The sequence below is a fragment of the Podarcis muralis genome, chromosome 17, assembly GCF_964188315.1.
Source record: "Podarcis muralis chromosome 17, rPodMur119.hap1.1, whole genome shotgun sequence".
NCBI classification, from domain to species: domain Eukaryota; kingdom Metazoa; phylum Chordata; class Lepidosauria; order Squamata; family Lacertidae; genus Podarcis; species Podarcis muralis.
The window spans coordinates 41,563,526-41,578,438 of NC_135671.1; the positions used below are offsets into that span (position 1 = coordinate 41,563,526).

Consider the following 14,913-nt stretch of genomic DNA (forward strand, 5'->3'; position numbering starts at 1 on the left):
TCTCTTGAGAGCTTCGGTGCCACGGAAGATACTCTTGCTCCTCACCGTCTCCCACTTCCCATGTGTCCCAGAAGACCTGGGGGGGTGGGGGGCAGGTGAAGCAGGCAGGCGGTAGACTTACTTGGAGAAGGTGCGGGAAACCTCCTCTGAGTGGCAGTAGACCGTGTGGAACAGCCAGGAGAAGCAGAGGCAAAGGATGGCTCCCAAGAAGAACATTCCAAAGACAAGACGCTCCTGGATGGGGGCAACGTACTTCATGTTGGGGCTGATCATGTATCCTATGCCCAAGACCAAGAAGAAGAGGAACCCTGGGAGAGGAAGAGAAGAAAGCTGCCCACATCTCTTTCTAGGTGTCTCCACATACCCCAACCACACTGAAAGGGTGGTCCTCTCAGGAATTTGGAGGAAATGACTCTGCTCTGCCAGAAGCAGGCAGAGGTCACAAGCAGCCCTGCACAAATAGAGACCTGGAGGGGGCCGTCTCTGGGCCTGGCGGTCTGTGGTCACTTCCCCATGAAGTCAGGGGTGTCAACTGGAAAAACCTGAACCTGTGTCCCATCGCCCCTTATCTCTCTCTCACACACAGTTTCCCTGCAGCACAAGAGAGGTGCATATGCAAAATAAACAAGCAAACAGAGGTAAACAAGTCTAATCTTCTGCCCTGAGTACTTGCACAATAAACATTGAAGCTTACTAATACAGTGGTACCTTGGTTTTCAAACGTCTCCATTGACGAACATTTCGGTTTTCGAAGGCCATAAACCCGGAAGTAAGTGCTTCAGTTTTCGAACATGCCTCGAAAGTCGAACATGCCACGCAGCTTCCGCTAAGTGCAAGATCCTGAGGCCTAGCTGTCTGCTATTGAGTTTTCAGTTTTAAAATGTTTCAGAATTTGAACAGTCTTCCGGAACGGATTACATTCAAAAACTGAGGTACCACTGTATATGAAAAGTGAAGCTCACTAACATAGTGATTAGGATGCATACTGTCAGAAAACACCATCAGTGAACCATATTTGTGTTACCTGTTAAGTATCTCTTATGCTGATTTTTAAAAAATATTAACAAAGAAGATGGTAGCTATATTCTGAAGCTGAAATAGTTTGCTATGATGTGAGACACAGAAGAAGAAGGGAGCTAATCCAGATTGCCCCCTTCCTCTTCCCCCACCACACCAGGTTCTTGCTGTGCGGAGCAGAGCCCCATGACTGACCAAGCAGATGTGTCCAGATGTTGCCTGTCTCCGTGTGGAGGCGGAAGATGCTTCGGAAACAAGCACGGAAGGAGGGCATGGGCGGCCGGTGCCCATGGAGGAGGAAGTCATTGTCCTTCAGCCAGTCAGGCAGCACATCATAAGGCATGACACGCCAGCGGCCCTCCCAGACCTACAACGGGAGAAAAGACGGAGGCTGTGTAGACATTACTGGCTTAAAACGCAGCTAGGCCGTTCTCTTTTTGAACTTCAGTCGGAGCTGTTTTGAGGAAAGACACACTGAAACATAGAACTTCATTTTTTTAAAATGACAGCATGCAGTAGATAAAGGATAGGCATGGATTGTGGTTAATGTGTGTACCCCACTTCTGCTACCCGTGGTGGGAGCAAACTGGGTGCAGAATGAGCAGTATGTGAGTGCAGCCTGAGGCTAAGGCACAGGAAAGGATCTTGCCTGTTGATTATACTAGGAGCTGAACTAGAATAATATGGTATTCATCTTTTGTAAGAGTGAACTGTGTCTCCATAATTCAAAAAAGTAAACTAAAATCAAACTGTTCCCCCAGTATCAAAAGTATGTACATGTGTGCTGATTCTGTATGCTTCATTTATTTTTTTAAAAATGGGGGTGAGGACACTGCTCTAAAGAGAATTTTTTTACATAAGGAAGTTTTAAAGTGTCATTGCATTTCATAAGGAACACAGAAGATGTGGCTTTTGAGAGTGCTGAGAATATTCTGTAAAGAAAACAACCACCTCCAGGGCTGCTTTGGTGAAGCAAAGCCAAGAGTTCTCTGTGGATTCAGCTTCACGGCTGCAGGGGGAACAGAACGCAGTTCCCTCCCCGCTCAACACTCTGGCAACAAAGGCAATCCCATAAATACCTTTTCAGAGTCCCACTGAGTTCAATGGGGCTTACTCCCAGGTCAGTGGGTATTAGTCTGCAGCCTGGTTCAAGCATCCTCACCTCAGGGCCACAGCAGAGGCGACCTGGGCTTCCATGCTTGTTGCTCACGCATCTGACCCACTAAGTATAAGGTGTGGGGAGGAGCATGTTTGGGGCATAGTGCGGGGTGCTCCCACCTCCATTAGCCCAGCTTGACAGACACTGAAGGTGAAGCAGGAGACCGGGGCAGACGATAAGGTGGCAATGTGTGGGTGTCCCCGTTCCCACCATTCTCATGCCACCTTTTGGTGTAAAATAAATAAAGAAGCCAGACCTCCAAATTCATTACACATGAGTGTGGCAGACAGGTAAATATACAAATAAGGATCTTGTCTGCTTTGGCACTTCACCATAAACACACTCAGTAGGCCTTAGCAGCGCTGCCAATTCTCTCAGCCCGCCATTTGCAATGTGGGGCAATAATGATGCTGGCCTACCTTACAGGGCTATGGTAAAGCTTTGAACATTTGAAATGTGCTTATATAAATGTCACGGTAGTTTGTTTATTGTGGGTTTTGGTTGGTTTTTTGCCAAGGCATATAAATATCTTAAAATATATAAATAAATGCAGTGGTTGGTGAAACCATGCAATTAATTCTGAGGTCAACCAACCAGTGGGGTTGCCACAGGCCCTCAAAGCCCCACCCTGTTAGTTGTCACTTGCCTGAACCCAGCAGCAGTCCTCCTCCTCCTGTGCAGCAGCCTCCTTTTCTGTTTCCTGACCCCTCAGGCCAGTCCTTTTTGCACTTTGTGTGGCCTTCTCTCCCTTGCCCATGGCCTCCCTCAGTCGAGGGCCTCCAGGGGACCCCATCAGGAGAGAGGGAGCACCACTGGGCTGCTTTCTCTTCGCTGGCTTCCAGATACTATGCCCTGTTGGGCTTGGCCCTGAGAGCTGGCTCAGAGCGGGGTGTCATGGCAGAGAGGAGAGCCTCTTGCCCACGACTACACTACTCCATCTCCCCCTCTTCTCCAGGGTTGTGTGACTGTTGAGCTTCCCTGCGCCTTGCGAAGCTGGGGAGGAGGCCAATGGGCAGTAGCTGAAGTCATAATATCAGACCCGTGGGCACTTTTGTGACATGCCCAGTTTGCCTTAGCACTGATTGGGTAGCAGCCCATAAAATGAAGAAGAGAGGACGGCCGGACAGCCAGGGGGAGAACTGGTGTCCAGTTCCTCAGGGCAAAACTGAGGAAGAGTGAAGCAAGAAAAACAGGGAGCGCCCAAGGAGGCTTGTTTTGAGCCAGGACTGCTCACAGGCGCTTCCCAGCCACATATGTCACTCACCTTCAGGACAAATTCTTCCATCTTCTCCATGGCATGCTGGGCTTGAAGTGGCAACATCATGACCCGAACAGGATCTGTGCCAACCTCATTCTCCTCTAAGTCTGGGTCATCTGTCCCCCAGCCTGTAGGCTCAACCCTCATCGCAATGCCATCCTGAAAGAAACCACACACAGCACAATGAGGTCCTACCAATATAGCTGGCGAGGCATAGGGTCACCCATTGTTGGAAATCTGATGGGTGCTGGTCTGATCTCCCAGTTACTGCTGCTGCTGGAGGATCAGCAGAAAGAGGGGAAATGGAACTGGGCGTACGGGTGGCCAATCCTCAGCCAATGCAGAGGGAAATATTCTCATGTGAATTGTTGCTGTCGCCAGAATTCACAGTGTTTTGGCTATCGTTTTCCGGCACTTATTGTGAGTTTCCATACACAAGAAGAGCCTTGCTATTGGATCAAGTCTGGCGCTGGGCTTATTAGAGCTCTGCAACTCCAAAGAGGGATGCAGGGGGGCAGGTAGAAAAGATCAGGCATCCCAATGAGTGGTCTTGGTGGCACTCACCTGGCCGATGTCCTCTTGCAGCAAGGGTCTCATTTCAGCGACAGCCTCCTCCCCCGGGTACCCTGCGCACCACCCAGCCCTCTCCTTCAGGGGCTCCATGATGGTGGGGGGGAGGGGGTCACAGAGTTGAGGCCTCTTCACAGGCAGAGGCTAGTGCCCTTTGCAAGCCACCAGCCCCATGGTCCCCACTGTCTCTGTGGGAAAGCAGAGGGGGGAGGGGTGCAGAGGGATGAATCCTTTTTTCCTCTCATAAGCTTCAAGAAGTGCTAGTTGCTAGTGTTCTACAGCTGCCATGCCACCAAAAGAACCGCACCCTCTCTGTTGGTCCCACAACCCACAAAAGGCTGTACCCTTCCTTGGCGTCCCTGCCATTTCCCCCAGACGGACATCCACAATTGGCCCTCCCTCAAAATCTACACACCAGTACATTTTGCAACACCCTGCCCTTGTCCCCGGTCCAAGGAACCTTCTTCTGCCCCAAACATTTCCCTGGTCTCCAGGTCTTGTGCAGCCGTTATTCCTGCATCCACTTGGCCTTCTCTCTCCATTGCTCTCTGCCACCCGTCTGTTACAGCACACTTGCCCACCAGGCAGCGGGTCACTACTGATAGCCTGCCCCCTCTCGTTGCCCAGCAACATGCTGAGGGGGATTTCCTCTTGGGTGCAGGTGTGTGGCAAAGGCGGCCCCCACCCCAGATGGCTCTTTCTGGTTTCCCCATGAGGCCCAGGTTGCCTGTGGCCATGGCTGCTCCCTCTGCCTCCCCCATTCTTCCAACGGCCCCCTCCCCACCAGCCCCCATTCCTGGACAACCCCCTGGGGAGACCCACCCAGCAGGCCTGCCCGCCCTGCCGGCCTCCATCCCCTTCCCCCGCCAGCCTCCTCGCCCGGCCCCTCCATCCTGCCCTCACCCCGCAGCCCCGAGCGGCGGCGGCAGCATCAGGACCAGCTCCCGCCAAGGCCCGCCTCTCTCTCCCATTGGCCTCCCTCCCCGCCCGTCACGGGCATCCTCGCCTTGGAAACGCGGCCGGGAGAGAGAGCACTTCCGGCTCCCGCCAGCATCCTCCCGGCCCGCGTTGCCATGGCGACGCTTCCCGGGCTGCGCGTGCACGCGGGGCGCGCAGCAAGCAGCTTTGCTTATTTATTTCATTAGAAAATATTACGCACCGCTTCCTTTTATTTTATTTTGCTCTAACACGCAAAGCGGCGTACAGAGAGGCGCGCTTGGCCGGCAGCCCCGCGGGAACGCGCGCAGCAGGAGGCGCGCCTGCCGGGCACGAGCCTCTCCCTGGAGGCCCGCAGCGCCGCCCGCCCGGCTCTCGGCGCCTGAGGAAGCCGCGCGGAAGAGCGCGGAGCAGCGGCTCCCATATGGTCTAGCGGTTAGGATTCCTGGTTTTCACCCAGGCGGCCCGGGTTCGACTCCCGGTATGGGAAGGTGCGCTTTTTGTTCCCTGGAGTCGCACAGATCTCCTCCTTTTCCCCCAGTTCGTGGCGCTGCTGCGATGGCCAGCGGCAAAAGGCGCGCATGCTTTCCATCGCATTCAAAACGGCAAATAAAGAGCGTTTTCATGACCTGAAGCGCATTTGGAAAGCGGAGGGAGACTGAATTACAAGATGTTAAGTGGAAGAGAGAAACTAAAATTTAGAGCTTCCCATACCGGGAGTCGAACCCGGGCCGCCTGGGTGAAAACCAGGAATCCTAACCGCTAGACCATATGGGAGGCGGCTGGCAGAAGCCTCCTTCGCTGAATCTTGTCAGACAGGGGAGAGCAGGTCACACTTTGCACCAGGATGATACTATTTCTTCTCTCTCTCTTTTTTGGAAGAAAAATGAAGCAAAAGCATTTCCTAGGAAGATTTCTATAAGCAAGTGTAATATTATTCTACTTCAGGAAAGAATATATTTGTGTGTGTCTGTGATCACTTTTTCTCTTCCAAAACAAGAGGGTGCCATGCAAAGCACATGGGCTGCAGCGCTTAACCCTGCATAGCCTGCCACACAAACCTCTCACTCTCAGGCGCTTCGCATGTGCAGACACCTTCCTTACTCGCTTTAAACAGACATTTGGAAGACTCTTCTTGCCTGGCCTAAAGGGTTATTTAGTAGCAGATGCTCTGAAAAAAGGTAAATGGTGCAGAGCGGGGGCAGGAAAAGATCACTCTTCCCATACCGGGAGTCGAACCCGGGCCGCCTGGGTGAAAACCAGGAATCCTAACCGCTAGACCATATGGGAGAAGCGCGAACAGGCACCGGGTAATGTACGAGCCAGTCCAGGACAGAGATGCTCACCGTTGCCCCCTCCGGGAAGAGGAGGGAATTGCATCCTCGCGCCCCCTTCCTATTGCAAAGGCAGAGGCGCTGCTTTGTCCTAGATCTTAGGCAAGTCACTCGAGAAATCGCGGTGTTTGGGCGGTTTTGTAAGAAAAAGCTCAACAACTTTGCGGTTTGTCTAAAAGAAGCGCAACAACTTTCGGGGTGTCCTAGATTTTACTTTTTGAAATATGGCAACCCTAAATTATTGCAGCTGCTTAACTGCAGGATTGCTGGAAAATTTGGGTGTCTGGATTTTGGCATTGCGGTAGATGGGGCTGCGAGTTTGCACTTCCCTGTGCCCGCCTGCCGGAATTTCAGGCTGCGCTTGCCTTGCCCTCCTTGCGGGAGTCTCCGGAACCAGCCCCCCCCCCCCCGGGCAGAGAACGGGAGCGCGCCCGCCGGCTGCTTTCGCAGGATCAGCGCCCACCGCCCGGCTCGCCGGCTTCTTCTCCCCCCACCTCTTGTCCTGCTGCCAACAGAGACCAGAACTTCTAAGAAGAGCGGCCATCCCAGCCCCGTTGCAGCCTCAAGCCCAGCGCTCTTTCGAATGCAGTTCAGCAGATGCAAACCCAATCCTCCTCTTCCTGTTCGCAAAGAGCCTTCTATAGAAACAGTCTCAGGAGCATTAAGAGGTGGTGCAAACAAAAGCTGGAACGGTTTTGAGACTTTTAAATTCCCCGAGTGGGGCTCGAACATTCAGCTCCCGGGTCAAAGACAGCAGCGGGCAACTGCGGGGGGAAATGTGGGTTTTTCTCGCCCGAAACCTCTCTCTGGTGCGCCCGCCTGAGCGAAGGGAGCTGAAGTGCGACGCCGACTGACCAATTGCGGAATTTGAATCCCCCCCCCCCGCATCGAGACCGATCAATCACCTCTGAGAAGCCTGCGGCAGATGCGCCGCCCGGTTCACGGGCAGTTGCTTGGAGGCCTGGCAGCCGCCTCGCTGCTCCCCTTTGCTGGCTGTTCCTGGAAGCCCAAGGCGGGCTCGGCCGCGCTTGCAGCGCCGCGGGAGAGAACTCACTCCAGGTTGCAAGCCATTGAGAGGGCAGCCGCTCCCGGCTCAGGAGGGGCAGCCAGGCGCCAGTTTCTCGATACGTAGATCACTATCAGAAATAAAACTGTTGGCGCGCCGTTTCTTTGATACTATTTAATTCTTCATCCTGGCATGCATTAAAAGAGATCACTCTTCCCATACCGGGAGTCGAACCCGGGCCGCCTGGGTGAAAACCAGGAATCCTAACCGCTAGACCATATGGGAGTGAGATAGAGGAGGAGCTTTTGGCTTAGCACCTAAAGAGAGCAAGGAAATGCAGCAGAAATGGGGAAATCCTCCCTTTGCCAGTCATATCAAGGTACTCGCTTTTGCAAGCACTTCTGCAAACTGCTGAGAAACCCACAAAGAAACCTTAATCTGCTTCTACTTGTTACACCCATAATGCACCAGATTTTCCGATGCTTCCTTTTCCCTGCAGTTGCCACACCCACAACCGGTGTCCCTCCCTTGCAAACTTTGTTTTTTCACTCTATCCTTTAACTTCTTCTGTAAAATATTGGCAGGAATCAATTAGATCATAAAGCTGAGAGTAAACACACTTGGTCACCCCAGTTCAATCCTGGCTGGATAGTGATCTTTTCAAAGCTACAAACTCATGTGAAATTGCCCCTGCGCTGTTCTCTGCTCTGGTTTCCAGTCCTTCGCTCTTCAATTGTTGGCAGCTCTCCCACAATCTTAATCCTTTTCAAAGGACACAATTCACACATTCAAGCTGCCAGTTCTGAAACTATGTGTGATGTAACACTTAAGAATGTAAACATTTTCTGTACTGTGAGCTTATATAAGCCTCATTGTATTCACCTTAATATGCAGTTACACGACTACTTCCCATAATAATTATAACATCATTTCCAAAGTAAGTCTGCACTGCCCCTCCCCCTCTGCAGGGCTGCCCTGAACAGCTCAGCTGGTTAGAGCCGGTGCTGATAATGCCAAGGTTGCAAGTCTCATCCCTCTATCCATCTGTCTCAGGATACAATGCTGCATGTTCCTGCGTTGCAGGGGTTGGACTAGATGAGCCTCAGGATCCCTTCCAACTCTACAATTCTGATTCTACAAACTTGAAATTTATGTTGAGGGAGAAAATGATAGAAAGAGGATGTATCAGAGGCCAAGTAGGATCACTTTCTGGAAAATTTGCAGGAGCTTTTAGGGTAGCAGGAAGGAGAAGAGAGTGTTAATCTATTTTAAATCCATGACATTTTTATGCTGCTTAATTTCAGTGGTGTGGCAAAAGGGAGGTTTTAAAGCAGAGGTTGGATGGTCATCTGTCATGGATGCTTCAGTTGAGATTCCTGCTTTGTGGACTAGAAGACTCTCAGAATCTCTTTCCAGTGCTACAATTATACTCCCCTCCCCCCAAAAAGAAACAGTATAAAATAGTCCCTTTCTATCTAGCATTGGGACGCGGGTGGCGCTGTGGGTTAAACCACAGAGCCTAGGACTTGCCGATCAGAAGGTTTGAATCCCTGCGAAGGGGTGAGCTCCCGTTGCTCGGTCCCTGCTCCTGCACACCTAGCAGTTTGAAAGCACGTCACAGTGCAAGTAGATAAATAGGTACCGCTCTGGCGGGAAGATAAACGGCATTTCCGTGCGCTGTTCTGGTTCACCAGAAGCGGCTTAGTCATGCTGGCCACATGACCCGGAAGCTATACGCCAGCTCCCTTGGCCAATAAAGCGAGATGAGCGCCGCAACCCCAGAGTCGGTCACGACTGGACCTAATGGTCAGGGGTCCCTTTACCTTTATCTAGCATTACCAAATGTTATGTACCTCATCTCAATTCGACCTCAGCTAGTGAAGAGGTGGCCCAAAGTATTTTAAACAGTGTTTGCAGACAAGAGTTAATACTGGATCTTTATCTGTTTCAAAGACATCCCCCTCACTGATTGAAAACATACAAAAATAAGAGGAAAAAACCTACAATCATATTGTAATGTGGTCCTGAGAATTATGGAAAAGGCAGGATGAGAGTAAGGCTCTCGACAAGGCTAACCAGCATTTCAAAAAGAACCAGGACACAGATCTCCACAAGCAAGGTTTCCAGACGTTTCTGAAGCCCTTATTTATTAAGTACAGTTAAAAAATACATGGAGCAAGCGGCTTCTGGGATGCATCCCAATAAATACAGGCCCCATTCTTCTATCTATGCTCTCCGCGGAGAGATGGTCATAGCTGTTCAAGGGCAGCGTTGCTTTTCCCTTGCTACAAGTTTGTGCTTTTCCCCCAGCAATGCATGGTAATGCCTCTGTGTGGTCTCAATGTCACTCTGTAACGAGGCGATTTCTGCAGCCAGTTGAATTCCTAGAAGAGAAGAGGGTGAGAGGCACTTGAGATGATGCATCATGGAAGAGAACCTGGAACATTCCCCCTAAGGCAGGCAGGCAGGAGGGGGGCGGTGCCTGTGGCCCCCCACAGGTTGTTGGGACTCCAGGTCTCATCAGTCCCAGCCAACAAAGACAATGGAATGAGGAGACTTGCAGTGCAGCAATGGAGAGCCAAAGGTTCCTCACGGCAGCTGTATGATGTGTTCACTGAGAGGACTTCAGGCAACAGAAAAGGAGATTTTGGGAAACGTGTGTCTCTGGAGGGACCAAATCCAGCACCCCAGGATCACTCAAAGGGGTATAAGTAACAGCACAGTCCTTGCCGCCACTTGTGGTATTCAGCTGAGCTAGCTTTCAGTGTTGGGCACATAAGACTTTCATCAGGGGCAGAGCAACATCCCTGCTTGCTTCCAGTGTGTCAGGATCAATGACAACTTTCAGATTTACCCATCTGTACAGCCCCACTGCCTTTTGACAGAAAGAGAAACGAGGGCTGTGCTCTCAGAAGAGTCTTCATTGCTCTTTGGGGTACAATGAGAAGGGGAAGGAAGAACAGGTTATGTGGAGTGTATGAGCAGCCACTTCACTCACCTTCTTGGAAAGTCCTTTGGGCTTGTCGGAGGCTTTGGGGCACAAGGATTCCAAACCATGTCAGGGGATTTTGATGCCCTGATCCCTCGGCAGCCTTGCGGAAGGCCTTTGGGGGCTGGGCTGGAGCCTGTGCTTTCCCTGGACCTTTTCGCCATCGTAGAACTGGAAACATTAAAGCAACACCTTTACTAGTCAGGAACTTAGCGGTGAGAAAAACACACAACATTATAAGTCTTTGGTCACACCCACCCCAGTCAGTTCCCTGCCACTGGCCTATTGTTGCGAACTAGGATTTCTCTCTCTCCTCTTCTGTAATTCTGACATTATGGCAAGTAGTAGTAATAGTAATAGTAGTAGCAGTAGTAGTAGTAGTGGTAGTAGTAGTAATAATAATAATAATATTTATACTCTGCCCATTTGGCTGGGTTTCCCCAGCCACTCTGGGCGGCTTCCAGCAGAATATTAAAATATAATGGTTCATCAAATATTAAAAGCTTCCCTAAATAGGGCTGCCTTCAGATGTCTTCTAAAGGTCCGATAGTTGTTAATTTCTTTGACATTTAATGGGAGGGTGTTCCGCAGGGCGGGCGCCACTACCGAGAAGGCCCTCTGCCTGGTTCCCTGTAACTTCACTTCTCGCAGTGAGGGAACTGCCAGATGGCTCTCAGAGATGGACTTCAGTGTCCAGGCTGAACAATGGGGGTGGAGACGCTCCTTCAGGTCTACTGGGCCAAGGTCGTTTAGGGCTTTAAAGGTCAGCACCAACACTTCGAATTGTGCTTGGAAACATACTGGGAGCCAATGTAGGTCTTTCAGGACTGGTGTTATATGGTCTTGGCGGCCGCTCCCAGTCACCAGTCTGGCTGCCACATTCTGGATTAGTTGCAGTTTCCGGGTCACTTTCAAAGGTAGCCCCACATAGACTGCATTGCAGTAGTCCAAGGAGGAGATAACCAGAGGATGCACTACTCTGGCAAGACAGTGCGCGGGCAGGTAGGGTCTCAGCCTGAGTACTAGATGGAGCTGGTAGACAGCTGCCCTGGACACAGAATTGACCTGCACCTCCATGGACAGCTGTGAGTCCAAAATGACTCACATTTGATGCACCTGGTCCTTCAGGGGCAAAGTTACCCCATTCAGGACCAGGGAATCCTCCACACCCGCCCACCCCGTCCCACAGAAACAGTACTTCTGCCTTGTCAGGATTCAACTTCAACCCATGAGCTGCTATCCATCCTCCAACTGCCTCCAGACACTCACACAGGACCTTCACTGGTTCTGATTTGAAAGAGAGGTAGAGCTGGGTATCATACGCATATTGATGGACACCCAGCCCAAACCCCCTGATGGTCCTCCCAGCAGCTGCATGTAGATGTTGAAAAGCATGGGGGAGAGGACAGAACCCTGAGGCACCCCACAAGTGAGAGCCCAGGGGTCTGAACACTCATCCCCCCCCACCACTTTCTGAACACGGCCCAGGAGAAAGGAGCGGAACCACTGTATAACAGTGCCCCCAGAAGGATGTCGTGGTCGATGGTATCAAAGGCCGCTGAGAGATCCAGCAGAACTAGGAAACAGCTTTCGCCTTTGTCCCTAGCCCGCTGGAGATCATTGACCAGCACGTATGTTTTCTGAGTCTGTTAAATCTTTGTGACTTTCATTACTATTTCCAACAGAAATAAAAAGGACTCCTTTGTGTTTTGTTTGTTTAAATAAAGTATTTGTATGTCGTTTTGAAGGCAAAGCCATCCTAAGGTATTTTTTAAAAAGATATGATTAGCTTCATATACACAAGCAGGAACATTATACTTCAAAATCACTTATGGAACAATTCACTTGCAATGCTTCTAGGCCCCAAAGATCTTACTTTAACCTACCCATCTGTGATCCTTCTTTTATGCCTATTCGCCAATTCCTCCCCCCACCCCAAGATCTCATTAATAATGGCACGAATAGCCAGTTGGCAGGGAGAAATTGTTACACCTCACTATAGCTGCAACTCCTAAAAACACAGATGGCTAGGCATGGGCATTTTGATAAGAGGATCTCTATCCTCAGTTTACTGTAGTCCCAAACATATACCATCCCGACCAGCCTTGTGGTTTGCACCCTCACCTTGCTCACTAGGGCCAATTTCCTCCGCAGCATCTGTAGCTGTTGGTTTGGCAGCCTTCACATCCTCTGACACCACATGAAACCCCATCTGACCATTGTCTTTCTTTCTAGACAGAGCAGAGAAACAGCAAAATGTAAGATTGAATCTATAGTAATAACTAATTCACTCGTAGACCTCAGAAGAGCCTCCACCAACCTGGTACCCTCCAGATATTTGGCTAACAGTTCCCATCAGCCCCAGCCAACATCCTCCACGGTCTGGGATTATAGCAGTTGGAGTCCAGCAGCATCCGGAGGGCACCAGATTGGGGTAGACTCCCCTAAGCAATGGCAGTATCGCCATTTGGTGCTCCCTGTGTAAATGAGTAGTTAGGCAATAAGGGAAACGGGGGGGGGGGGGGGGGGCGGGATTCCACGAATGAATCCTGTCAGCACAAGGATTTCTAGGGGTTGCTCGAGCCCTAAAGAAGATTTAGAGAAGATTTAGAACACTTTTAAAAAATGTGCAAGCAGAAATGTTATTTATTTCATAAAAGTTATATCCTGCTTCACTTCAGAAATCCTTGCATTGACCAAAAATTCGTCTTAGTGTCACATTGGATTCCACCCAAAGAAAGTACTGCTGAAATGTTATTGCAAAAAGTAAATAGTGGAATTGCAATTTAAGTCAGGAATGGGGAATTCGTGGCCCTTCAGATGTTGTTGGCCGACAGCTCTGGTCAGCTCCTCTATGCAATACAAGCAGCACAGATACCCATCTAGAGCTAAAATCTGTCAAGGAGAGAAATAAAGCTGGAAGTCACCAAAACCAACAGGAAAGAATACTGGCTGTTCTGCCTCCCCTCTCCTGTTACTTCATAGGCTCTCACTTGCTCCATGGGATTCCACCCTCCAAATTCTGATATTTCCTGCTCTCACCTAGTTTTCACCTGAACCATTGGAGTCATCTGATGTCCATACTGAAGGGGAGAGACAGATTTGTTACCCATGGCATAGCGGGACTTGGAGAGCGAGAACCAACCCTGGGGAAGAAATAACCGCCACAAAATGTTAAGAGATGAGGCTTCTCTCTTTAGAAAGAATCTTCCTCAGTGGGCACCTTCTGAGAAAATTTTGTTCTTGGCCAGATCCCCACAAGAGGCAATGGGCAAAGGGCTACAGAGCAGCAACCATGGAGTTGGGGGGCGGGGGAAGAAGAGGAGGAAGGGGACCCGGGGTGGTAGAAGTGCCCTTCACCTTTATGCAACTCCCCCAAACCCAAGTCTCACCTGCTCTATCAAGTTGTTAAAAGCTTTCCTCTTGGTCTGGAGCATCTCCAGAGTATCAAAAAGGTGGAGGATGACCTGGTCCAACTCCTCACATACTTCAGCTGGTCCTGCATTCTGTGCTGGAGCCATCTGAAATGAAACCCCTGTAACTGCAACTGCATCTGCTCACACTCGGCTCACCTCTTTTGCCCCCTCCATTGCTGTCTGTCTAAGACTAGATTGCAAGCTCTTGTCTTTGTTCTATGTTGTTCTGTAAAGAATTATGTAAGAGGATAGCACTATAAAAGTAGCAGCACTCTGCCTGCTAGTTCTACTGTTTGTCATGTCCTCTGCAGAAAACGTAGAGCGAAAATACTTTACCCAAGGCAAAAGGAAAGCGGTAGCCGCCCCAGGTGCGGATGGACTACAACTCCCGCAATCTCTGGCGGGAGCCACCACCAGGAGGGTCACAGGTTCCCCATTTCTGCCTTTGGAGCAACCCAAGTACCCTCTGCACCAAGTGTGGTCCAACTTAATCCTAGGCAGGTTCACTCAGAAGTAAATCCCATTTCATCCTGTGGGATTTCCCCCTAATCTCATCTGTGTGCTGAGCATGGGCTGAATTCGGCAAAAGGTGCATTCCTTCATTCCTTGTTAGGCCAATTACAGAAACGGCAATCAAAAACTGAAACTGTAACATGATGGGCAGTAGGGGCCTTATCCACACTTACCTTTGCGTTTTTATATATGCTGGAAGCCACCCAAGGTGGTTGGGGCAACCTAGTCAGATGGGCGGGGTACAAATAATAAATTATTATTATTATTATTATTATTATTATTATTACCACACCACCTCCCCCCCTTTAAAGCTCCACGTGTGAGTGCCCCCCTTTCTCCAGAGCTTTGTTCTGCTTCGGCTTTAAAGAGCAGGTTTTTGCAGGGAAAGCTCTGGAGCAAAAGCCCAGGCGCTCGGGGCGAGCTTCGAGGTGCCTGCCTCGCCTGGAGAGAGGGGGCTTCCCGACCCCTCGGCGCTTCCTGCTCACGTGACCCGAAGCGAGGCTCCTCCTCCTTAGCCACCATCGAGCTACTACTGTACAGCAATTCCTCGCTCCGATCTCTCGGCCTCCGTAGCGGCCATCTTTCTTTGAGGCCGCGTTCCCCGCGGGCAGCCATCTTGGGCAAGGGCGGCCGCGGAGGCCGCTTTCCGAGGCAGCAAAGCCCGCCTCCTTCTCAAAGAGGCAGAAGCCGACAGCTTCAAGAAAAAAAGCTCCAC

General features: G+C 50.6%; 2 protein-coding genes and 4 non-coding genes across 18 annotated transcripts in view; 1 reads left to right on the top strand and 5 right to left on the bottom strand.

Annotated features, from left to right (window-relative positions):
• LOC114587564 (adiponectin receptor protein 1-like) overlaps positions 1 to 5,031 on the bottom strand; it is a 29,689-nt gene extending 24,658 nt beyond the window's left edge. For 6 of the 12 annotated variants that reach the window (XR_013391161.1, XM_077921511.1, XM_028711985.2 and 3 more), the window contains exons 1-5: positions 4,908 to 5,030; positions 3,999 to 4,192; positions 3,441 to 3,593; positions 1,213 to 1,384; positions 122 to 308 (exon numbers count right to left, since the gene is read on the bottom strand). Coding sequence is in view for 9 of the 12 variants with exons in the window: in XM_077921511.1 (XP_077777637.1) it covers positions 122 to 308; positions 1,213 to 1,384; positions 3,441 to 3,593; positions 3,999 to 4,097 (611 nt within the window). In the remaining 3 variants the exon portion in view is untranslated. The other 6 variants (XR_013391160.1, XM_028711971.2, XM_077921510.1 and 3 more) reach the window with 5 other exon arrangements.
• Positions 5,032 to 5,358: 327 nt separating this feature from the next.
• TRNAE-UUC (transfer RNA glutamic acid (anticodon UUC)) lies at positions 5,359 to 5,430 on the top strand. The gene has a single exon. It is a non-coding gene; the product is annotated as a tRNA-Glu (tRNA).
• Positions 5,431 to 5,645: 215 nt separating this feature from the next.
• TRNAE-UUC (transfer RNA glutamic acid (anticodon UUC)) lies at positions 5,646 to 5,717 on the bottom strand. Its single transcript has one exon. It is a non-coding gene; the product is annotated as a tRNA-Glu (tRNA).
• A 441-nt stretch (positions 5,718 to 6,158) lies between these two features.
• TRNAE-UUC (transfer RNA glutamic acid (anticodon UUC)) lies at positions 6,159 to 6,230 on the bottom strand. The gene has a single exon. It is a non-coding gene; the product is annotated as a tRNA-Glu (tRNA).
• A 1,263-nt stretch (positions 6,231 to 7,493) lies between these two features.
• TRNAE-UUC (transfer RNA glutamic acid (anticodon UUC)) lies at positions 7,494 to 7,565 on the bottom strand. The gene has a single exon. It is a non-coding gene; the product is annotated as a tRNA-Glu (tRNA).
• A 1,822-nt stretch (positions 7,566 to 9,387) lies between these two features.
• Positions 9,388 to 14,828, bottom strand: VMA22 (vacuolar ATPase assembly factor VMA22). Of its 2 annotated transcripts, XM_028712009.2 has the most exons (7): positions 14,635 to 14,828; positions 14,372 to 14,420; positions 13,662 to 13,790; positions 13,312 to 13,415; positions 12,394 to 12,500; positions 10,279 to 10,440; positions 9,388 to 9,664 (listed from the first exon to the last, which is right to left on the bottom strand). In XM_028712009.2, exons 1-7 carry the CDS (start codon positions 14,811 to 14,813, stop codon positions 9,540 to 9,542), a joined length of 855 nt encoding a protein of 284 aa, XP_028567842.2. In that variant the 5' UTR covers positions 14,814 to 14,828; the 3' UTR covers positions 9,388 to 9,539. The 2 variants fall into 2 exon arrangements, with proteins under 2 accessions (XP_028567842.2, XP_028567843.2); XM_028712010.2 differs by lacking the exon at positions 13,662 to 13,790.
• Between the last annotated feature and the right edge of the window lie 85 nt (positions 14,829 to 14,913).